The 24,805-nt window shown below is 39.1% G+C and overlaps 1 protein-coding gene across 1 annotated transcript; it reads right to left on the minus strand.

Moving 5' to 3' along the window:
- Nucleotides 1–2,085: 2,085 nt before the first annotated feature.
- gpia (glucose-6-phosphate isomerase a) lies at nucleotides 2,086–24,639 on the minus strand. The gene is made up of 17 exons (XM_062991554.1): nucleotides 24,451–24,639; nucleotides 19,224–19,314; nucleotides 16,816–16,884; nucleotides 14,468–14,587; nucleotides 14,285–14,368; nucleotides 13,457–13,603; nucleotides 10,613–10,684; nucleotides 10,449–10,493; nucleotides 10,302–10,355; nucleotides 8,543–8,603; nucleotides 8,373–8,416; nucleotides 7,047–7,199; nucleotides 6,452–6,581; nucleotides 5,478–5,554; nucleotides 4,313–4,517; nucleotides 3,264–3,330; nucleotides 2,086–2,493 (listed from the first exon to the last, which is right to left on the minus strand). Exons 1-17 carry the CDS (start codon nucleotides 24,567–24,569, stop codon nucleotides 2,370–2,372), a joined length of 1,662 nt encoding a protein of 553 aa, XP_062847624.1. The 5' UTR covers nucleotides 24,570–24,639; the 3' UTR covers nucleotides 2,086–2,369.
- Nucleotides 24,640–24,805: the final 166 nt, after the last annotated feature.

Below are 24,805 nucleotides of genomic sequence, written 5' to 3' on the forward strand. Positions count from 1 at the left end.
ATCCAGAACCACCACTCGTCCATGCATTTTTCAACAAGACAATACAAAACCACATGCTGCACACATTACAAAGGCATGGCTGTAGAAGAAGAGGGTACGGGTACTGGACTGGCCTGCCTGCAGTCCTGACCTGTCCCCAATAGAGAATTTTGAAAGGAAAAATGCGACAACGACGACCCCATACTGTTGCACATCTTAAGACGTGTTTGCAGGAAGAATGGGACAAAATAAAAGCTGAGACACTAAATCACTTGGTTTCCTCGGTGCCAAAACAACTTTTAAGTGTGGTGAAAAGGAATAGCAACATTACAAAGTGGTAAATGCTTTACTGTCCCAACTTTTTTTGAAATGTGTTGCAGGCCCCGAAATGCAGGAATGAATGTTTATTAATAAATGAAATTAAGTTGAGCAGATAAAACATGAAATCCCCACCCACCGCCCCAAACCCACCACCCCACCCCAAACCCACCACCCCACCCCCGGCTATGGCTAGGGCCCCCAAAAGCATGGCTAGGGGCCCCAAAAGCATGACTAGGGCCCAAAAGCATGGCTAGGGGCCCCAAGAGGCCCTGGGGTCAAAGTCCCTAATAGTCAGAGGATCCTTAAAATGGAGGGCCCTCGGAAATAAAAATATATTGTATCATAAATGTTGATAGGCATCGCAAAATGTTTTGGGCCAGGGCCCCCCCGGGGCCCCCTGACCTCAAGGGCCCCTGGGCGCTGGCCCCACTGGCCCGGTCAGTAATCCAGCCATGCATGTAACTGAGTTTGGAAAACTCCCAACCAATTCTGAACATGGACGAGTATTTTGGTCTTTGAGAGGGAGCTATTAGTAGGCTGTGCTGTGTGTTGTAGCTTCCATTGATTCTATCATTTAATTTATGAGTGTTATTAAATGACTGCCGTGAAATGTGGCTCTTTCGTTTAAAGAACTGTGAAATCTGTGATTTTTAGAAAACAAGGCCTGTGAAATTAAGCACATTTTCTTGTTAATTTAGTAGGACTCTATTTTATAAATCACGGTCATAGCAATAATAGTCTTCTTCTTTTTCCTGGGCCTTTGTCCCATTCGGTTGCGAGGTCGGCCCTCGGCGGATCATGATCCGCATTGATTTGGCACAATTTTTACTTCCTGACACAACCCTCCCTATTTTATCCGGCCTTGGGACCGGCACTACAATGCACTGGTTTGTGCATCTAGCGGCTAGGTATCTATATGACATTTCAGTGTTTCCAATTAGCCTGGTGGCATGTTTTTGGACTGTGGGAGGAAACCGGAGCACCCGGAGGAAACCCACGCAGACACGGGGAGAACATGCAAACTCCACACAGAAAGGACCCGGACCGCCCCACCTGGGGATCGAACCCAGGACCTTCTTGCTGTGAGGCGACAGTGCTACCAAATTACTCCAAATGTACATTAGCCAACTGACTGCTAAGCCAACAAAGTCCAACATGTTTCTGTGGTAAACATGGGAGAGCAACCTGACATTCATTAAACCTGAAAAGTAGAGCCTTGGCTGCAACTCCAGTCCCTGCACAGGCCGAATGTCCTTCAAATATTCAAGCTTTACCTGTTCTTAACAAATTTAGGATAGTTATTTAATTAGATGCCTGCAAGACATTTAAAAAAAAAAGTTAGAAAGGAGCAATGACGCAGTAGTTTGTGGAATGATAATAAAAAAACCCTGTTTTGGAATTTTGCACAGGCAAACAGGCAAATTCAGATAACAGTTGATGTTATCATGAATGCATTTACAAAAGGCCCAATGTTTACGAGGTCCAGGTTTCCTAAAAGCTTTGATAATAACATTGCTCAAGTCATGATTGCAATGAATTTAGAGATTTAGCTATTATTAGATACAGAGAAATATTTTGTGTTTCAAGGGCAAGACCAAACATGTTTAATACCAGGCACCTTTATATCCTCAGACAGCCCAGCATTAAAAATGACTTGCCTATGCATTTAATACAACCACACAGGTTGCTGCTACATCTACAAATGCCAGTTAAGACATTACTACATTATTGAAATCATTACTAAATAAGAAAAACTACCACAATGAACAATGCAAAACAATACAATTATAAACTAAACATTTATTTTGGTCAGTCAGTGTCCAAGCAAAGGGTAGAGGGTGAAAAGAAGGGTGAGGATGGGGTTACAGCAACAATATTTGCAGCACATGGAACATAAACATTTTCTTACTGGCTAACAGTTCTGTTATTACAGTTATAGCTCACAAAACACAGTCAATAAACAATGGACATGTAAAGTGCTCTCTCTTCAGTTATGGCTATACTGTATCAATAATACACAATCCATTGATTCAATCACTGAGGTGAGGCAAAAGATGCATCTGGGTCACTTATGCACGATTTTTCTTGAAGAAGCTGATAAGCCCATTGGTGGAGGAGTCATGAGTGTGGACCTCAGAATCATCCTGCAGCTCAGGTTCTATCTTCTTAGCCAACTGTTTTCCCAGTTCCACACTGAAAGCAGAACATAGAAGGATCAATAAATGTACATTAATATTACATCTGAAAGCAAGCCATGTCTTTTAGCCATCTCATGAATGTAGCAAGCTAGCTAAGCAATAATGAACGTTTACTTCCAAATTTTAAGACAGAAATGGGTGTGATCAATCGATGGATGGAAAGCAATCAAAAGAACACATCTATCACATTTTTGAGTTCAATAAGTCATTACACAGCGCTCAGCATGATATGTCGCTAGCACACCAGTGCCAAGATTCTGAACTCCCAGGTTGAGTCTCGGCTCTGCTACCGATCAGCTGGGCGCACTCTAGCAGCCATAATTGGCTAATGCCTGCAGAAGACAAAATCGGCCCCCAGTTTGCAAGGGTGAGACCGGATTTAACAGAGGGGTTGGGCTGTGTAAGGATCCAGGTTGCCCAGGGCGCTTGCACAGCGGTGGAGGAGCGCAGATGTCGGGGAGTGGCTCTCCATGCACGAAGTCGGCCTCGCGCGCAAATCCAGCGAGGTGTGGGTGTATAAGAAGGGATCAGTAGACTGTGCATGCATTAGAGGGAGTGTGTGTCAGTGAAGTCACCCCCTCCCTGGGCACCACTACGCTAAATTGTGAGAAAAAGCCTGGTGTGGGCAATATTTAGACATGTCAGACTACCAGGTAATATTATGTAAAACATAGAACTCAGGCAAGCTCCAGTACAGATGTCTTAAATAAACACATTTCACATGCCACAAACTTTCACAGTGCAAAGAGAAATGTTGGCACTTACCCCCATTGGTCATAGCTGTTGATATTCCACATCACTCCTTGAACAAAGATTTTGTGCTCATACATGGCTAGAAACACAACAGATTTACTGAATTACCATACATGTACTCTGAGTTTTGCACTATTTATTATTATTTTATTTATTTTTTGCATTTTCCCCCCAATTCCTCCCAAACTAGTCGTAGTCAATTACCCGATTGCATTATGCTTCCCCTCTACTGCTGTTGACCTCCACTCCTGACCAAGGAGAGCCGTGAGTAACACACGCCCCCTCCGAGACATGTGTAGTACCCGAATGCTTCTCTTCACCTGCATGACTCGAGTTCATATGGCGCTCAGTATCGTGCACATAGAGTCACGCACTGATCTCCATTATCCCTCGTCTCACTGTGCAGGTGCCATCAATCAGCCAGCAGAGGTCACAGTTACTGTAGTTATTAGGAATCCCCTTCAAATCCAACCCACAAGTAAGCCAATAATGAGACAATATTTATCAGACAATACATCTGACAACATAAATCCATCTTCTTCATGTTTTACAGAGGCAAACCATGTGACATAAGTGCAACATAAGCAAAATTCCTCACAGATAGTCAGAGAATTCATATTGCTGCACAGCCACTCAACTGTGATCGAATGCTTGCAAAGTTTTACATATTCTACTAGTCTCGAGGTGTGGGTTAGTACATGAAAGTGATGTCAATAAATGTATTGACACTCCAGTGTTGCTGGACCCATCATGACTTTGACCAGAGTAAGTCAGTGAGTAAAAAAAACGAATACAATAATTAGATTATATAAATGCTATGGTTGCTTTATGAGCACTTTGATACACCCGCTGTAGCCAATTTGTTCTTTGTTGCACCCTAGGACCCATACTAGGCTAATATACAGTAGGCGTGGTCAATTTCCAGCATGGTTGTGCTGTATGTTGGTCCATGTATATTAAATACTGACATAATACAAATTGGCACTATAACATTTTAATACAACTGGAACTTGCATCTGCTAAGCTTCAGCTGTATATCCACTGGCATGTTCTGTACTTACCAACCAGTGCTCCCAGCATGAAAGGACTCAACTTCTTAAAAATGATTGAGTTGCTTGGCTTGTTTCCTTCGAAGACCTTATGAGGCAGGAGTTTATTCAGAGCGTCACCACTCATGCCGCTAGCCTCCAACTCCTTTCTGGCCTCATCTGAAGTTTTGCCCTTCATCAGAGCCTCTGTTTGTGCCAGGAAGTTGGCCATCAGGATCTAAAACACAAAAAATACATGTGTAAGAGGACAGCACAGTAATAAGCACTAAACTGTACTATACTACACCTCATTGAAATACTATTATACAAAGGGTGTACCAATTAATTTTTGCTCTCTTTCTTTCTTTCTTTCTTTCTTTAATACATACAGTCTAAATATTAGTAGATATCTGATCACCAGTTTATAAAACATTTGAGACATAGCGGTCATTCGACGTAATCTACATTGGAGTTTAACTATATACAGTACAGTATAATAAAGCAATGAAATAATGACCATAAAGATCATTTAGGTTAACTAAACAGAAAGAGAAGTGCCATGTTAAAGTACTGTAGAAACAAAGTACAGATAAGTAAAGTAGATTAAAGACTAAAGATTAAATTGAAAGCGCCGTGTAAAATTGATGCAAGATCTGGGAGTTGGTTCCAGTTGCATTTTTAGTTTGGATTCCTGGTTCAACTCATTGATTTTTAACCAAAAGATCTAAGAGACCTACTAGGTTTATATTGTTTAAGCATAATAGAAGTACATGGACCTAATTCATAAGCCAGCATAGTGATTTTATACATTGAGTGATGTGCTATGTGCTATGCTCTCTTTGCTTTGGTTAAAACTCTAGAGAGAGTACTTGGTTATTAATTGTTAATAACCAATGGTTATTAATGGTTATTATCAGGGCTTGGAACTGGCACTGAGAGCGCATTGACAAGTGGATTCTCAATGGCTAGGCTGTTTGCCACCAGGTTTCATGAAAACTTGCTAAACTGGAACATTGTTTTTAAGAAAACCTGGCTTGCAATTGTTAGTGCCTGGCTTCAGTATTTTGGTGAAGTGGAAAACACGTTTTGGAATGTGATGATCTGACCAAAACAAAGATATAGTGTACACTTTAAAATGTTAAATATAGAGAAAAAACAATGATTCATTCTGTTTTTTTAGTCTAGACCAAGATCATACCTTATGATGAAGATTATCCCTGATTGGATGTTGAGTCTGAGCAGGAATGAGGAAGTCAGCTGGAATCATGCGGGTCCCTACAAAAGGCAAAAAAGATCAATTGTACATGGTTCGAAGATATTTAAGGAAGGAAGCATACAATATTAAGAAACAAAACTGCTCACAATTTTTAATTCTTATTATTCTGACACACATGTGAAATTTTGGGTTTGTCCAAAGTATAATTTCAAGTAGGCCAACCTTAAAGCAATGTGGGGATTAACAAAAATATTAACCACTTCAGTCAACAGAACAATTAAACCTGTATAAGCTAGGATAAAAACTGTATAGGTTTATACACCAACACACAGCTCATGTTTAAGGGAACGTTTTTGCAACAGCAGTTCTGCACTCTTTTAGCTCCTTCTTTAGCTTGATTTATTAACTTTGCTTTTACATGACTTTACAAGATTTTCTAAAATATGTTTTGTACTATATCACTTTTTATAATAGCTATAGTCTTAGAACAAGGCAGCCTGCAGTTATTGTTACATAGATTTTTGGGTCAGCTTTTAAAAGCACTGTTTTCTAATCTTTAACTTTTGCTTTTTTGTCTCCTTGACAAGTGCCTCTATGTGTACGTAAACAAACGTTCCAACTGGCTGAACTGCACACAAAGTGAATAATGTAACACACAATTGGACCAAAAGTGTTGGTTAAATCTTGCAGCTTTGTTAGAGCAGTAGATTCTATTTGAGGTCAGATTATTCCTTTATTCCCCCGTTAACGGCACCCCGAAACTGCATTTTTTATTTGCTAATTATTTCATCTTTAACATTATGGCAATAAAATAAGTTCTAATATAAATACAATTAAATACAGTTACAAATACATGCTACGGCACCCGTTAATGGGTGTACATGTACAATACTGCTAAACAATACAGGGATGGAGGGGGTGTTCAGTGATTTCTGGTGTAGGTCTTTAGAACATACCTTGGTGAATAAGCTGGTAAAAGGCATGCTGGCCATTGGTCCCTGGTTCTCCCCATACAATGGGTCCAGTGTGGTAGTTCACACAAGATCCATTTTTGGTGATGTACTTTCCATTTGACTCCATATCACCCTATGGAGAGCACACATCTTAACATCCACAGACTTCAAAATGCATCAGCCTACATGTTCATTAACACATTTCATTTCATAAAATATCATGTCATCAATAAGATGCGATCTTCTTGATGACACGTAGGGACAGTGGTAGCCTAGTGGGTAAGGCTTTGGGCTCTGAAAAAAAGACAGAGTTTGAATCCCAGCTCTACCATACAGCCACTGTTGGGCCCTTGAGCAAGGTCCTTAACCCTCTCTGCTCCAGGGGCGCCGTTCGATGGCTGACCCTGCACTCTGACCCCAGCTTTCAAACAAGCTGGAATATGCGAAGAAAGAATTTCGTTGTACTGTACGTCTGTATATGTATATATGACACATTAAGGCATTCTATTCTATTCTATTTAATCAAATCAGTTTTTTTGTGAAGCATTCAGAGTGCAAAAATAAACATGGTGCATCTAGTGATTTTAGTGTAACTGACCTGCTGGAAGTAAGCTGCAAAGCGATGCATGTACTGGTCATAGGGCAACATGGCATGAGTCTCAGCCTGGAAGAAGTTGATGTACCAGATGCCCAGCAGTGCCAGCAGTACAGGTGCATTCTGTTCCAGTGGAGCTGAGCAGAAGTGCTTATCCTATGCGATGCAGAATAAAGCAGTTACTTAGTTAGGCAGAGCAACACTAAATAGATAATAGTGACTCCTATTCATAATCCAGGATGATCTACAGATGATGAACAGAAACTAAATATATTAATGAAGAAGTCACTATTTATCATGTTTTCACAAGTGGACAAGTACATGTGTGGCTCAAATTCCTGCTCAAGGACACTGTGGCTCTGTTATGCTATGAAGGATTTTTCTCACATGGCCGAGGTTCAGATGTCTCTCTCAATATTGAATGCTTCAAAAACAGTGTATGTCAGTGTAGTCAAAAATGACTCCAACACCCTCTAGTGGCTAGCTGAAAAACATTTTAACTCCAGTACAAGGAGTTCTTCTCCACACATTCTTCTCCTTTAAATATATTTTTCATTTATAATAAATGGGAAAAAAAATATTGTTATTGAATGCAGTCAGTAGCAACTGATGAGGTGATTTATAGGTATAAATTGGGTTGGATTAAATGACAGTTATGGTTCTTTGGGTAACTGGATTGGTCTTTTATTCAGAGAGATTCATCAGATTGATCGAGTTGTACATGGATGCTAGGGGTCTTCAAAGTCTTGGTAAGAAATGCAACAGTGATTGTCAATGCCTAATTGTGGTACAAAGTGGTGTAGGGAAATGGTCATTTTCAACTGCTGCTACTGGTAAGCTGCTTCTCTGTGAAAGGTCAATTCAGTTTACAGAGAAAAGCCATCATATGGTCAGAAGTTATTGTATGTTTTATTTGTACGAGAGTGTATATTTTAGAGCCATGTTACTACTGAAAACAAGGTAGAATGTCAAGCGGTTAAAGCATAATTGAACAGCATTGAGGTAAATTATCTTTGAAAAATAGAGGTAGCATACAGAGCATCTTGTTTTTACTTAGTAGCCCCAATTAAAAGTTTACTCATTTCTGCTACCCATGTTCATGGCTTATCTACTAAACAAATGCATCCAAAATGTTGAATTTAATTTTGCCAACAACTGGCTTCATAAACAGCACAAAAGCAATCAACTGAGCCATGAATTCCAGCAAATACACAGCTATAAAACTTTTTTTTTCCAGTAGCAGCCTAGCACAGAAAGCAGTGTGGGTTCAGATAAACCATTTGTAAATGTGTGAACTTTAATAATAAGAAGAAAGACTTTAATACATACCATCCAATGGGCACCAGCAAGAAGCTGCTCAAAGTTGTCGAAGCCTACAGAAAGACACAATTCACACTACTTAATACTTAATACTTATCACATCCAATAATGAAGGCTACAGTCATAAAATGCATACAGTTCCCTCTTTATAAAGCATTAGAGCATCATTCTAGACATACCTACGTGCACTGCGATTGACAAACCAATAGCCGACCACAGCGAGTAGCGCCCACCAACCCACTAAAAAGAACAAGCATACTGTTAACCTATGTACGTAGCGCAAACTATAAAAAGAGCTTTTTTGTATTATAATGCATAGCTGTTCATAACACATCATGCAAAACACATTCTCATCATTCAGTAAATAATTAATTGTAGGAATGGGCATTAAAAAATTCATTGATTTGTGATTGAAATGGGCAGCACAGTGGCACAACAGGTAGAGTGGATGCCACACAGTAACATGGATCCTAAGGTCCTGGGTTAGATCCTCTCCTCTGGTCTCTGCCTGTGAGGTGTTTTGCATGTTTTTCAATGTTTGTGAAAATGATTTCATTTGTGTATTGATTTTTAATTATCATTCTTAACTAATGCTGAAATGTACTGGTCATACTAATAGGAAAACAAAAATATTCATATATATTTGGGAGGTATATGATTGGCTAATTACATTTGAGGGACAGTTCTATTTTAATACAACTGAAAGCTAATAAATCATTTATTAGCTATTATTTATTTTTAGTCAAAAGATTTTTTTTTTTTTTTTTAAATGTGACTGCTTATAGAAACTAAAAATACCCATCCCTAATTATTATCTTCATACTTCACAGTGTGACAAGCTTAATGTACACTCACTGGCCACTTAATTAGGAACACCATACTAATACTAAGCAGGACCAGCGTGCCTCCCAAAACAGCCTTTATTCTTTGTGGCATGAATTTTACAAGATAATTTAGTAAGTTTATCCCATTCTTCATGGATCTGACCCTCTCAAATTCCATCAGATTGGATGGAAAGCTTCTGTGAACTGCCATCTTGGGGTCTCTTTACAGATGTTTGATGGGGTTTAATTCTGGGCTTTGGCAGGGAAACTCAAAGCAACTCCAGTGTGGTTTTAACTGTATGCTTTAGGTCTTTGTCATGTTGAAAGGGTTTTTACATGCACTCTGGATGAGGGCTTTCCTATACAATGCTCATGTATTTGGCTGCATTTATCCGACCTTTATTTCAGTCTACCTGTCCATATCACCACCATGTTTTACAGTAGGTATGGTATTAGCCAGGCATTGGCAGTGCCTGTTTTTGCCAGACATAGTGCTTGCTATTCAGCTTAAAGAGTTTTTCAGTTTCATATGGATAATCAGATCAAAGAACCCTGCCCCTCCCCACAAAGTCTTGCCAGGATGTCCAATTTGGCAGAACAACCAACTCTGGGAAGTTTTAAGTATGTGCCAAGCTTCTTCTGTTTCGAAATAAAGGCCACTGTGGTCCTGGAGACACTCAAAGCCTTAGATATTGTTTATATCCTGCTCTGATTTATGCATTGCCACAGTTTAATCAAGGAGATCCACAAAGAGTTTCATGGATTTCACTGCATTGTCCTTATAGACCCAGGTGTGTGCCTGTCCAAACTATGTCCAATCAATTCAAATTGAAACAGTTGGACTGAATTTTAGACACATCTCAATGATTAAAGCGAACATAATTTTCTACCATTTGCTTATTTAATGTGAACTGTTTTTTTGCAGTTGTGCAAGCAGGTAAACACAGTACTGAATACAGAGGTTTCTATTGAGGTGGCCTGTGATTGTATATACAGCATTGGTTAATACAAGCATTTAATGTTGCTTTGTTGCATATCTTATATAAGCCCAACAAGCAAGGGTTTATCTTTCGTGCACCACCTTTGGTGAGATAATTAAAGATGATATACTCACATCCCAGAATTCAAACATGTTCTCAGTGTCAATACCAAAGTCTTTCACTTTTGGCTAAAAAAGAAAAACAAAAGTGGTAGTTAATGCTTTGAGCGTCTGTTAATGCTACATTGTATGAATGTTGTAGATACTTATACATGTGCTTACTGCATTGGTTGAAAGAGCCACAAAATGTTTGGCCACAGCTGAGGGCTGAAAAATATATACATAACATTATCAATAAACAGTACATAACAGTATAAAAAGCTGTAAAACCTGTAAACATCAGCTTTGATATGGATCATTTAAACTCCAACATTTAGAATACTTACATCCTTGGCAGTTTTTAGGAACCACTCCTTGGCAGATTCAGCATTTGTGATGGTTTCTTGGGTAGTAAAAGTCTAAAAAAAAGAAAAACCGACAAAAGGAGTATGACATATTCTTTTCGATATGAAACAAATGATTATTACAATTTCAGTCAACAGTTTACATAGACATACAGTATATCATGACAATCTTGAAATTTCAGCAATTTTCATAACTGATTAAGAGACTATCATTTTTTAATTGGTTAACAAATAAATGAGTTTAAGGGACTTCTGATCTGCTAAATATAGAAAAAATATTTATTTGGTCACTCAACAAAAAAGTAAGGTATTTAAACCCAACAACTATGTACCTATACTGCTGCCAATAGAATTGTTTCTTTACAGAAAGTTGACAAATTATTATGTAAGAAGGATTACCTTTAAAAAAATCTTTAGCATAGCCTCAAACTATCAGCCAGGAGGTTGGATACAACTAACAATATAAGGTTTAATAATTATTTAGAATAGCCAATTCAGACCTCAACCCAATTTAAAATACATACACTTTTCTAAAAAGTCAAGTCTATGCCAAAAAAAAAATTCGGTTAAAATTCACTAATTCTACCAAGTAGAGTGGTCAGAAATCCAACCAGAGTTAGGTCAGCAGCTTGCCGTTGACCGTTTCTGACCTCAGCTGTATACACTGTGTTGAGGCCTTTGACCCTTATTGACTTTATGCAGTATATAAACTTGATATCCTGGTCCGCCCTTGTTATCTACATATAATTTAATGTGGTTGATAAACAATTAGAATCTGTTTTAATGTTATTTCTTTAAGGAAAAACAAAATAACCCTACTTCCTATCCAAAAAGAATCTGCTTTGTTAAATTTTTTATCATTAGTGACAACACAGAAACAAAAAGTTTATTTAGTCACTGTTCTTAAAATACCAGCAATATAAAAAGTCAAACCTAAATGCTTATTCCCTGTCAAATTTAAAAGTGGAAATTCTCTTTTTGGGTCATAAAATACAATTTTTATAATTGTGACATGTAATTATTAATCAAATATCCTGCTACTCTAATACTAATCTAATACTACATCATCCATCATCTATGTTCATTTGCTGAGTGATTCAACTGAAAGCACAACCCAGCTCTGCAGAATGGTTCAGATTATGGCTCATATTATTTGGTGTTTAATATTTGTAAACTTGAACACTACAACCCAAACTGTGCAACATGTAGCCTTAACATCCATTTGTTCTCAGGTGTACTGAGGGAATTACAGAATCAAATCTGCGGCTTGTACGGTGCGCTTAACTCATAATAAATAACAGATTCTAATCAATTATAAATAACCTTGCTGGTCAGGTAAATATTTTACAGTTAAAGCTGCAGTGTTTGAAACATGCTTTTTTAAAAATGCATGATCTAATGTAATATCATATAGGGCTGGGCGATATATCGATATATTTTCATACGCGATATAGGATAAGACAATATCGCTTTTATCGATATAGATGTTGCGTTACAGTTAGATCCGACAGTTCGTCTTTCTCTTCTCCCAGTTTGTCTCTACACATGTTCACCTGCCCCGCCTCTCTCCCTCACTGAACACAACTCGCCCCTCCCCACCGCCAATTCTTTCTGCCCTTAGAACACATTTCTGTAAGTAAAACTCCCATGATAGCATGAAGACGGTGGAGGAGCTGGTTAGTAAAAAGAATAATAATGGCTCAATTATTTGGAGATGGTTCGGATTCAATGGTGGAGAAGTGTCAGATGAGCAGCAGAATAATGTATTCTGTAGAGAACGCTGGAAACAAGACAAAAGGATCCAGCTCCGTGTATCTTTGGTCATTCGTTTTTCACTTCAAATCCCAAAGTTGAAAAACAAGAAAACGAGTCGATATTCGTTTCAAAAAACAATATTGGAAAACAGAAATACATACAAGCGCATGCACGCGCTGACATGCACGTGTTTACTTCATATATAAACGTTTATACTGGATGATCGCCCGACGTCCGACACGTCATTTATTTATTTATCTTGTATTATAGTATTTGTTGTTCTTGGCCAATAAACAACCAAAAATTTATAAAATTGCATGTACTAACTCTGCAGTAAACAAGGAGCAAACAGCAATTAAACAACAAATAAATCTGTTAAATAATAATGAAGTGCATGAAGCAGAACGCTGAATAAAATGCATTAAATGTTGTAATAGTTACACAGTAACATGAACGATTAGTTCTGCCTGTATTACAGAACTGAGTTCTATACGGTAAAAAAAAATGTAGATGTCAATGTTGTGGCGACTGATGTAAAATAATGTATAAAGTCCAAATGTGTGTGTATGTGTGTGGGAAGGGGGGGGGCTAGGGTTTAACGAGAACGCTATATTTAATGTCACACAAGCTCAGTGCAAAACAACAGAAGAACACGAGCACAGCGGGAGACGATAAATTCTGATATGTTCCCTACACACTCGCTCCCTGCACCCTATAGTGCACTTAACAATCTTACAGGGCCAGACAATATATTTGTAATTCACATTACACGACAGGTGAGACGTTAGAAAACAACAAACATTTTCTTAGAATAGTTAAAAGTGCCTGTAAAAAATTTGGAACATGTAGCTTTGTCTCAGAAGTGTCTTTTTGTTATTACCTTATGGGATGAAAAAATATCGAGATATATATCGTATATCGTGGTTCAGCGGAAAAATATCGAGATATTACTTTTGATCCATATCGCCCAGCCCTAATATCATACCACATCCTACCTATTCATGCTCATAATCAAAATCAGGCAGCAAGTAAAGCGTTTTAAAAAATAGATAATAATAATAAACCACCAACCTTGGATGCAATAATAAAAAGCGTGGTTTCTGCGTTCAGCTGAGCCAAAGTCTTGGCCATATGCGTGCCGTCAATGTTGGACACAAACCAGACATTTGGACCGCCTTTAGAGTATGGCTTCAGAGCTTCTGTCACCATTAGAGGACCCTGTCACAAACAAACAGGAAATGTATGCTCACATTACATGCAGAATAGTGTTTTTTTACAGAAACTGCAATTACATCAAACCTCAGAAAGGTTGTCAGTCCATCCTAGGGCAAGCACTCACAGACTCACACAGACTCACACAGACTCACACAGACTCACACAGACTCACACAGACTCACACAGACTCACACAGACTCACACACTTTGGCCAATTTTTAGTAGCTCCAGTTGGCCTGAGTGCATGTCTTGTTGGAGAAAACCAGAGAATGGACACACATGGACACTATGCAAACTACACTCAGAAAGGACTTTGGCTGCCCGGTCTTAGAATCAAACCCAGGCCCTTCTTGATGTAAGGCGCCAGTGATACCCACTGCCTCCTTTATATATTGCTATAATAAAATAAAGATTATAGGCCTATAATTCATCCAAACATTTGTATTATACTTACTGGTGCAATTAATTTCATAATATTACTCGGTGACTATTGAATATTACTCTAATAAACTGAGATCTGTTTATCAGATTGTACCTTTTCTCAGTTTTCTTTATGCTCAATGGCAGGTGCTTCAAAAAGGTTTGGCCTATGACAACTAAATAAACACATTTTTTAAGAACTCTAATCAGGAAAAACCTGACAGCTTTAGAGGTTATATAAAGAATTTAATAATGATCACTCACCAGGTCAGATCCTCCAATGCCAATGTTCACAACATCAGTGATAGCTTTACCACTAAATCCTTTCCACTCTCCACTGCGGACTCTCTGTAAAACATGTGCAGATGTGTTACACCATTATGCTCTATACAACTTGTATCTTGTATTTCACTAAATTCTAGTTTGTAATGTAGTGATTTTACTCACATGGCAGAAGTTTTTCATTTTCTCCAGAACTTTGTTCACTTCAGGCATTACGTCTTTTCCATCTACCATGACGGGAGTGTTAGCACGATTCCTCAGTGCAATATGAAGGACAGCTCTGCCCTGCTCATACACACGTGACTCTATGTTACTATGATTTATTCAAGCTTTGTCCATATTTGCTTTTGTCTCTGTTGTTGTCATTTATTTGTGCATAATAAAATGAGGGCTGCAAGTAACATAAAACATTATCTGGCCAGAAGTACAGTGGGGCCAAAAAGTATTTAGTCAGCCACTGATTGTGCAAGTTCTCCTACTTAGAAAGATGAGAGAGGTCTGTAATTTTCATCATAGGTACACTTCAACTATGAGAGACAAAATGAGAAAAAAAATCCAGGAAATCACATTGTAGGATTTTTAAAGAATTTAATTGTAAATTATGGTGGAAAATAAGTATTTGGTCAATAACAAAAGTTCAACTCAATACTTTGTAACATAACCTTTGTTGGCAATGACAGAGGTCAAACGTTTCCTGTAAGTCTTCACCAGGTATGCACACACTGTAGCTGGTATTTTGGCCCATTCCTCCATGCAGATCTCCTCTAGAGCAGTGATGTTTTGGGGCTGTCGCTGGGCAACACGGGGGTTGAGGTCTGGAGACTGGCTAGGCCACTCCAGGACCTTGAAATGCTTTTTACGGAGCCACTCCTTCATTGCCCGAGCGGTGAGTTTGGGATCATTGTCATGCTGGAAGACCCAGCCACGTTCCATCTTCAATGCTCTCACTGATGGAAGGAGGTTTTGGCTTAAAATCTCATGATACATGGCCCTGTTCATTCTTCCCTTAACACGGATCAGTCGTCCTGTCCCCTTTGCAGAAAAACAGCCCCAAAGCATGATGTTTCCACCCCCATGCTTCACAGTAGGTATGGTGTTCTTGGGATGCAACTCAGCATTCTTCTTCCTCCAAACACGACGAGTTGAGTTTTTACCAAAAAGTTCCATTTTGGTTTCATCTGACCACATGATATTCTCCCAATCCTCTTCTGGATCATCCATATGCTCTCTGGCAAACTTTAGACGGGCCTGGACATGTACTGGCTTAAGCAGGGGGACACGCCTGGCACTGCAGGATTTGAGTCCCTCTCGGCGTAGTGTGTTACTGATGGTAGCCTTTGTTACTTTGGTCCCAGCTCTCTGCAGGTCATTCATCAGGTCCCTCCGTGTAGTTCTGGGATTTTTGCTCACCGTTCTCATAATCATTTTGACCCCACGGGATCGAGGGAGATTATCAATGGTCTTGTATGTCTTCCATTTTCTTACAATTGTTCCCACAGTTGATTTATTCACACCAACCTGCTTGCCTATTGTAGATTCACTCTTCCCAACCTGGTGCAGGTCTACAATTTTCTTCCTGGTGTCCTTCGACAGCTCTTTGGTCTTGGCCATGGTAGAGTTTGGAGTCTGACTGTTTGAGGCTGTGGACAGGTGTCTTTTATACAGATAACAATGTCAAACAGGTGCCATTAATACAGGTAACGAGTGGAGGACAGAAGAGCTTCTTAAAGAAGAAGTTACAGGTCTGTGAGAGCCAGAAATCTTGCTTGTTTGTTATTGACCAAATACTTATTTTCCACCATAATTTACAGATAAATTCTTTAAAAATCCTACATAGTGATTTCCTGGATTTTTTTTTCTCATTTTGTCTCTCATAGTTGAAGTGTACCTATGATGAAAATTACAGACCTCTCTCATCTTTCTAATTAGGAGAACTTGCACAATCAGTGGCTGACTAAATACTTTTTGGCCCCACTGTATGTGGACACCTAATCATGAGCTTGTTGGACATCCTATTTCAGACACGTAAGCATGATTTTTGAATGTTTATTTTATCCCATTAAATTACTATATTTTGGTCTGGCTCACAATCACTATTCCAATTCCTTCCAAAGGTGTTCATCAGGCTTGAAGTCACAGCCTCTGCGCAGGCCACTCCAGTTTCTCCACACCAAACTCAGCAAACCATAACTAGAAAGGGTGTTCACATACTTTTGACCACATATTGTTTGTTTTAAAAGGAAGTTGGATGTTGCCATTTCACATGTATTCAGTAAACTGAGAATGTGAGGTCTGCAAATATGTTCACAAAATTCCAGAGGATCAACTGTAAGATCAACCGAGTGTGTGCTTGGAATCGTTATTCAATTACTTTTATTACAAAGAAGAATACATGATCTTTAAATGTGAATGTTTATTGCCTGCTATACATTATTTAAGCACAAATGTACAATGTTGAATTAGGAGGAAAAAATACAATTTGATCTGTCCTACATTTGTCTGTAACACATTACCTCAGTGAAATTGATCTTCTGACCAGAAAACATCTGATCTCTCGCTGCCTCCACTCCCACTGACCTTGCCTAGTCAAAACACACAAAAAAAAAAACAATCATGTGTCACATCAACAGCTCTATTAACAACACATTTTGTTTGGTAACTATGTACACTATTACAGTTTTGCAAGTGGAAATGTTGCCAATTCTTGCTGATACGAGACTTAATTTGCTTTAACAGTTCGTGGTTGCCGTTGTCTGATTCTCCTGTTCATGATGTGCCATACATTTTTAATAGGAGACAGATCGGGACTGCAGACAGGCTAGTAAAGCACACACACTCTGTGTTTACAAAGCCAAGCTGCTATAGCACATGCAGAAAGAGAAAAGAAGTGACAGCAGCATATGCCTCTACAATCCCAATATGTGGCTCTGCATCAATGGTTCCTTTTCACATATGCAAGTCACCCATGCCATGGGCACTGAAGCATCCCCATACAAAGATGTTGGCTCTTGTGCCAATAAAGCTGGTCAGCCAGAACATTTATTTGTACTCTAAAAAATTTACAAATCACAGATTCTTTTTCTTAAAACATTTTACAAAATGTTTCAATTAATGTAATCAGTGTTGTCTATTTGTAGTCAGGAAATATTAACTGAGAAAAACACAAAGGACAGGAGAGTCTGCTACATGCTGTAAATGTAAATGACTTAAGCCTTTGTATAAATCCCACTGCAGTGTTTTTTACATTCTTATGAATGCTTTAAATGACTATTGTAGTTAATCAAACAAAGTTTTACCAAGCCTTGTCTAAAGACTTATTATGTCAGAAATATTACATTTTCTTCCCCTTTTGGATGCATACAGGGAAGTGTTAGGTAAGCCACTGGTTTTCAGTTGCAGTTCTGGGATTTCCAATGTTTCAAGTAAATTTCCCCAGTTTAACGTCCCAAGACTGTAAACAAAGCAAATAATTAGCTTGACCTGTATTGAATTAAAATCCCCTCAAAGTAAAGAATTTACTGTTTCAACACAATATTGTTTAATGCAAATGTATACATGCAAATTGTTGGGACATGTTTATCACTGTGTTACATCACCTTTCCTTTTAACAATGTTCTGTAATTGTTTGGAAACGGTTCAACTGTCCAGGAACTCCTAGTGTTATAACGTACTTCATAATGCTCCATATGTTTTTAACAGGAGACAGGAATGGACTGCAGTGTAGCACCTGCAACCTGTGGTTTGACATTATCTTGCTGAAACACACAGCTACGTCTCCTATAAAATATATTGTCTAAATGTTTTTTCACCCCATTGGTGCCTTCACAGATGTGAAGTTCATTTCATTATCATAAACCGCTCTATTCTGGTCGGGGTTATGGCTGGTCTGGTTCCACCAGGAAACTGTATGCAAGGCATACATATTTTGGAAACAAATTCTCAAATGTAAGTGATATTTATTTATATTCAATAATAAATCATCCAATTAATTCTTCATGCTCTGTGGTTTTGTACTGCAAGGTTAACAGAGATATCTCATTTACATATAGAATTTGTTTCCAATATGTATTTCTATAATGCTCATGGGCAACAACATAGGACTTACCAATTATAGCTAATTTTTTGACCAGCTTATTTTTTGACCACCAGTTAATTTAACAGTATACTGGATCTCTATACTGGATCTGTTCTGGAACCTTGCAGTACAATACATCTCATGAAACTGGGTGGTTTGTTTGTTTATTAGGACTTTGTCATGTTTTACACTTTGGTTACATTCATGACCGGTAGTTACTCATTACACAAGATTCATCAGTTCACAAGGTTATATTAAACACAGTCAGGGAGAACATGCAAACTCCACACAAAAAGGACCCAGACCGCCCCACCTGGGGATTGAACCCAGGACTTACTTGCTGTGAGGCGACAGTGCTACCCACTGAGCCACCCGAAACTGGGTGGTAAAAGCTTTTATTTTACAGTGTTTAATGTCATGAGACATAACGGCAAGCGATTGTTGTATGTTACAAGCTCTGAATTAAGACCATTAATTGCTCCTACTGTTACAATAACTAAATTAAATCAGATCTTTGACTGTTAATTAGTATAATAGCTTGTGTTTAGCAACATAAAACATCTGGAGAATCATGTCTCCTGTAATGTGTTGGTGGAATTAACCTAGAGCTTATTAGCACTGTTACAACCAGAGGGGCTTAACCCTGATGACGGCTGACAGTTAATAAATAAAACCTTAGGATTTACACTTCCCCTTTACAAGAATGCATTCTAATACTGTGCTGTGATGTTAAACATAATTTATCACTAAACAATGCATTCAATCAATTAGTTAATAAACATAATTTAAACATACTTATCATAAGCAGAAAGGTTCATGAAATAAATTACACAAAATGGACTGTACCATGGCAAACAGCATCTTCATCACGTCTTCATTAATAAGATTTTTTGAATAATCCAAAAGTATGTCTCCATCATCTGTTTTAAGGTTCATACTGTAAAAGAATACACAACATAACAGACAAGGTATTAGACAATGACATTACTGGTTAGGCATTATTATTATTATGAATTCAAGTCTATGACAACTGTTAATAAAACTATTTCAAAACACAATGGACAACATCAAAAAGGTCCACAGTACCCACTGTAAGAAACAAGATGGGCATCAAAAGGTGCACTACTGGCTCATCAAAATTTTCAACAGAGAGAGAAGATGCAGTAAAGCACAGGCTAAACATAATGGAATGTCTAGGGTCTCAATTCACTTGGCAAGTTAACAATACTGATATTGATAGTGAATTGGAGAGACTGAATATCAGCATTTGTGTGTTGGCCAAGACTAAGTGGTCAGGCACTGCTATCTGGGTTTACAGAAACATTGCTACATGCCTAACATCCAACAACCCATTGAGTAGCAGAGTCATATCAGCCACATTTGCCTTACGCATTAACTTCTGTTAAACATGATAAAGAGATAGAACATGGCTACAAGGAGATTTAAAGTGTACTTGCAGCAAAACCTCTTGAGTTAAAATCACCAGTGAGTCAAAGCAGATGCAGAACAAAAGTTCTTGGGAAAATCATGGTCATGTGAAAAACAACAGGCGTGAGACACTAGTGGATTTCTGTGCTGAACAGAAAATATCAAGAACACACTGGTCCACCTACACAACAGGTACAGATACACCTGGAAATCAAGAGACCAGAACTCAGATTGACAACATCCTGATCATTCAGCAGTGGAAACAAAGTAAGGATCCAGCTACTATATTCATGTTTCATTAATATCACAAAGGCATTTCACATGATACAGGCGGCCAATTATAGATAACCATGCTTGAGATGAGTTTCCTCTTGCATCTGGCCCAACTACTGAGAAAACATATAAAACATCTAAAAACATCACTAACAGAAGTTGAAACAACAATGTATGTAATCTGCTAATTCTTTTGAACAATTAACTGAAAACCTGAAAAGACCTCAGGTGTTTTTACTAACCAAATTACATTTTAAATTGATTTATAATTACAAAATACTATTGATGCTTGCAACACACTCAAAAAAAGTTGCGGCTGCAATTCTTTCAGTTTTGCAAGAGGACTTTTACCCATTCTTGCTTAAGACTTTCAACAGTCCTTGGTCACCACTGTCTGACCCTCCTCTTCATGATGATCCATGAATTTACAACAGGAGGACTGCAGACAGGCACATGTACTTTATGTCTACGCTGTTGTAGCACATGTAAAATAAGGACTGGCTTTTTCTTTGGTGGATCTGAGCCTTTGGTAGATCCTCCTTTTATACCCACTTGTGACACCCTCACCTATTCACCTGCTTATTGTGGAATGTTTCAAAATGATGTAACTTAAATATTCTATTGACGTCTCACTCTGATTCTGGTCCTGTCCAAACTTCTTTGAGTGTGTTGTAAGCATCAAATTCAGAATTTGTTTACATTTACACTAACTGTAACTGACTCCTGACTGTCATTAGTCAAAGGTTAACAGATAACTGACTAGCTCATAGTTTTATTAATTTATTGTGTAACATAGCAAACAGCAGTAATGTAGAACAGTAAGATGAACATAAACACTGAGTAAAAGCTTTTCAGCATTCAGAACATAAAAACCCCATTTCTAGAAATGTAATTAAACCTTAAAACTAGAGATGTACCGATCGGGTTTTTTGGCACCGATTCCGATCTCCTTTCAGGGACATCGGCCGATAGCCGATTCCGACCGGGGGGGGGGGGGGGGGGGGGGGGGGGGGGGGGGTTAGCAGTAAATAAAACAAATAAACTTAAAAAGAGCCTCACAGTAAAGATAAACCGGAGCAGCGCACGTGTGTGTGTGCCTTTAGAAGACACGCTTTGTTCACAGTATCGCTATAAGTGATTCATTGATTCACGAGTCCATTCATTTTTCGCGAAGCGTAAGTTTCTCTTCTCAGTTATCTCTCCGTGTTTACTGTTATTAATTAAATGTCGTGGTTTTAAATAAACACCAGCTACTACAGAACATTTTGTGTGACTCTCTTACATTAAAAAGCTTAATTAAACTGCTATTACCACAGATCTGTAACCAAGTCAGACTCGTTCCGTCTAAGGAGCTAAAAGTTCAGCAGATGATCCTGAACTAACGAATTTGGTAATGAATAAACTTTTGCCTCGGATTGGCTCTGTAACGTTTTCTGTTCTCATCTACATCACAAGTAAGAACCGCTTACGATTTACCAAAGTGAACCAGGAGTTTATATAACGTGCTGATAGAATCGACTCAGATGTGACCGGGTTGAATTATCTTTTTAAAGTAAATATTACAATCAGCAAAATTACATCGTATGTATGATGCACAACGTTAATGATGTTATTTTAGGTCATGAAGAGCTTTCACGATGGTTTCTGTACGATGGTTGATGAATGGTGATGTGATGGTTGGCGCTTCGTAGCTCAAAGTCTGGATCAATCCACTGAGCTGTTAACTTAACGTGATCTTTATATATCACACGATCGGATCGGCTACTTTTAGGAAATATCGGCCGATCGCCGATAGCATATTTTGATTAAAAATCGGCCGATACCGATTCATAGCCGATCGATCGTTCCATCTCTACTTAAAACTGTAAAAACTGTTAATCACTTAAACTGATTTTAATTTCACTATTTTTATTTGACATACAAAGAAAAAATTGTGTGTTTGTACTGACAAAACTAATTGTATTTAAAAAAAAAAATAAGGTAAACTGTGACACCTGCAACACACTCAGAAAACAGAGGACAGAGTAAGGTAAGTAACATTTTTCTGGAAGGTTCCATAACAAGCAGTTTCACTGGTAACAGGTCATGAAGATTGAGTATAAAATGTCCATCCAGCAAAGACTTAGTCTTCGTAGTTATGAAAGTGCAATTAAAACTGATTGATGGCGCCTGCACAAGACAAGGGACAATGAGGATCAGGGTGTGACTCTCTGTACACAAAGCTGATCCACATAGGGTGTGTGTGTTAGTCACGGCACTCCTCTCCTCAGAGTGGAGGTAGAAAGAAAGTGTAATGCAGTCGGGTAATTGGACATGACTAGATTGGGAGGAAAATTAACCTAAATTCCACTTTGTGTGGTGGTTGCGATTCCCGTTTCCTCCCAATTTAGTGTAGTCAATTCGTCTTCCACTGCTAGAGACCCCAGTTGTGTCCAAGGAGGGTATTTTTGCCTGCCTCACGCTCCCTCCGACGCATGCTCAGTCCACCGACCACTTCTTATTCGCCCACACATTCAATGAATTCAAATACTGGCCTCAAGGCGGAGAACCATGCACTGATCTCCGTGCTCCTCCACTTTCTGTACAGGCGCCTAACCAGGTTCCTTACACAGCGTCGAAGACCCTACCCACTTTTCAGTCTGGTCTTTTACCCACCCGGCAGACTTTAATGGCCAATTTTGTCTGCTGCAGGCACTGATAATTATGCCCGCTAGAGGGCGCCCAGCCGACCGGTAGCAGAGCTGAGGTTCGAACTCAGAGATTGTGGTTATTTAACTGAAGTGATGTGACAACCAACACTGTGTTTCTGTCACATCTTTTTTTTTTTTTTTTTGAATTTTCTTCCCCACTTTTCCCCCCTAATCTAGTCGTGTCCAATTACCCTGATTGCGTCCTTTATACTGATTCACTGCTGACTGAGGACGCCTCTCATCTGACATATGCCCCCTCCGGCACAGACAGTCAGTACAGCCTGCATTTTTCACCTGCACGAGTCGAGTTCATACACTGACGGGTAGTGTGTACGGAGGGCCACACCCCCATCAGCATTATTCCTCAGCCCTGTGCAGGCGCCATCGGTCAGCCAGCAGGGGCCGCAAATGCACCAGTTATGAGGACCTATGATTTGACTTTCTTTACCCTCTAACCCTATACAACAGCCTATCGTTGTTCATGCTGCCGACAAGCCCAGTCGGAAAGGCAGAGCTGATTCCAACTCTGGTGCGCTAGCGTACTTTACCGCTGCGACACCTGAGCGGCCTGTTTCCGTCACATCTTAATGATTTATGAACTAAATTGTTACTGAATCTGTCACTTATGTATCCTTTTTAACATAAGAAATAGACAAAAGCGTTTCATTTCAATAAAATGGGTACACTTTTTGTGTTTAATAATATTAGTGCCGGCTAGGCAGTACTTCACTATGACTATTTTACAACCCTAGGATTTCCATGCCATTCTCTCCAGACATACCACTTTTACTAAAACAGTAATACTCTAATACCATGTTATGTCATGGCTGAAGGAAACTGGTGTCAGGTGACCAACTCTGATGGATCAGACACTCCTGTTGAGAATGACAAGGATGACCTTGCAACATTTGATGTAAACCTCAACACAAACAGCAATGAAAGTGGTAACGAGTTAGGAAAAATAGCTACAAGATGGTACAACAGAAACAGTCTATTAAATGTGTAAGTAATTATTACTTTACACGAGTAACTTGCATACAGTTTTCCACAGTCAGGCTGCGTGCAGGTCAGCACGTAGCTCTACTACATCCGTGCAGCCAGTCAGCGGCGCCCTGTTGCTGTATGCAGAATAACTGTTCCAGGCCTGGTCCATGTCTCTGCACCATCACCTACTACTTCAACACACTCCTGAATTCAATTACATCAACAATACAGCCAAAAAGCTGCATAAGGTACAATAGTTCTCTAGTTACTTTTAATGCAAACTACATGATACATAAATCCATCTCAAATGAAGCTACACATGATCATTGACCTTGTATTCAGCTTGTGTAGTTCCTGTCTATCCAGTTTAGCGCATGCGCTAGCGTTACATGGCTAATAATCACTAATAAAACGCGTGTTGCAACATAATAAAACAAACAGAGGCTGAAACACTATTTCATCATGATGCAGCAGAGGTGCGACAGAAGGCAGAACAGTGGCGTTCCTACGATCTGCGCCAGTAGCACGAATACTATGTCGCAATCTGCTCGACATGAATACATTCATGGTTAAAGTACACAAAATAAGGACATCACTCAGACGTCGTGTCACATACAGTGGAATAACACAGTCATTCTGTCCTGTAGGCTCAATCTCTACACTTATCACTGCACACACAGTGAGCTTCACAGGCTTACCTGAATTTTGAGAACCTGTCCTTGTCCGCATCGAACATCTGCCTCATGTTCAAGGTTCCAGCGTTGGATTTGTACCATTGCTCCAGTTTCTGGTAGTTAGGATCGTTAGTCAGGCCCATGTTGGTCAGGTTTAGGAGGTTGTAAGTGGTAGACTGGGTGAAGCAAGCTTCTCAGGTGAAATGTGACAGACTGGTGTAACATACAAGTACACTCGCCTTTGACCACGCCCACTTCCACACGCGATCGGTTCCAAATCATTCGCTTATGGATACATGCGCACTACGTAGGGCGCAGAAACTAAATAGTACACGTACAGCTTAGTGCACTAGTTAGGACGTATGATGCGCTTTGACAT

The sequence above is a fragment of the Trichomycterus rosablanca genome, chromosome 1 (genome assembly GCF_030014385.1).
Source record: "Trichomycterus rosablanca isolate fTriRos1 chromosome 1, fTriRos1.hap1, whole genome shotgun sequence".
Classification (NCBI taxonomy): Eukaryota; Metazoa; Chordata; class Actinopteri; order Siluriformes; family Trichomycteridae; genus Trichomycterus; species Trichomycterus rosablanca.

What these genes read in the sequence shown, in the direction of transcription:
- gpia (XM_062991554.1), bottom strand. Translation starts at nt 24,569, where the DNA reads ATGGGCCTGACTAACGATCCTAACTACCAGAAACTGGAGCAATGGTAC. An exon ending in TGGCTCTTTCAACCAATGCA is followed by an intron (nt 10,356 to 10,448) that starts GTAAGCACATGT and finishes TTTCTTTTTTAG; the next exon opens with CCAAAAGTGAAAGACTTTGG. An exon ending in AACAGCTATGACCAATGGGG is followed by an intron (nt 2,494 to 3,263) that starts GTAAGTGCCAAC and finishes TTCTGCTTTCAG; the next exon opens with TGTGGAACTGGGAAAACAGT.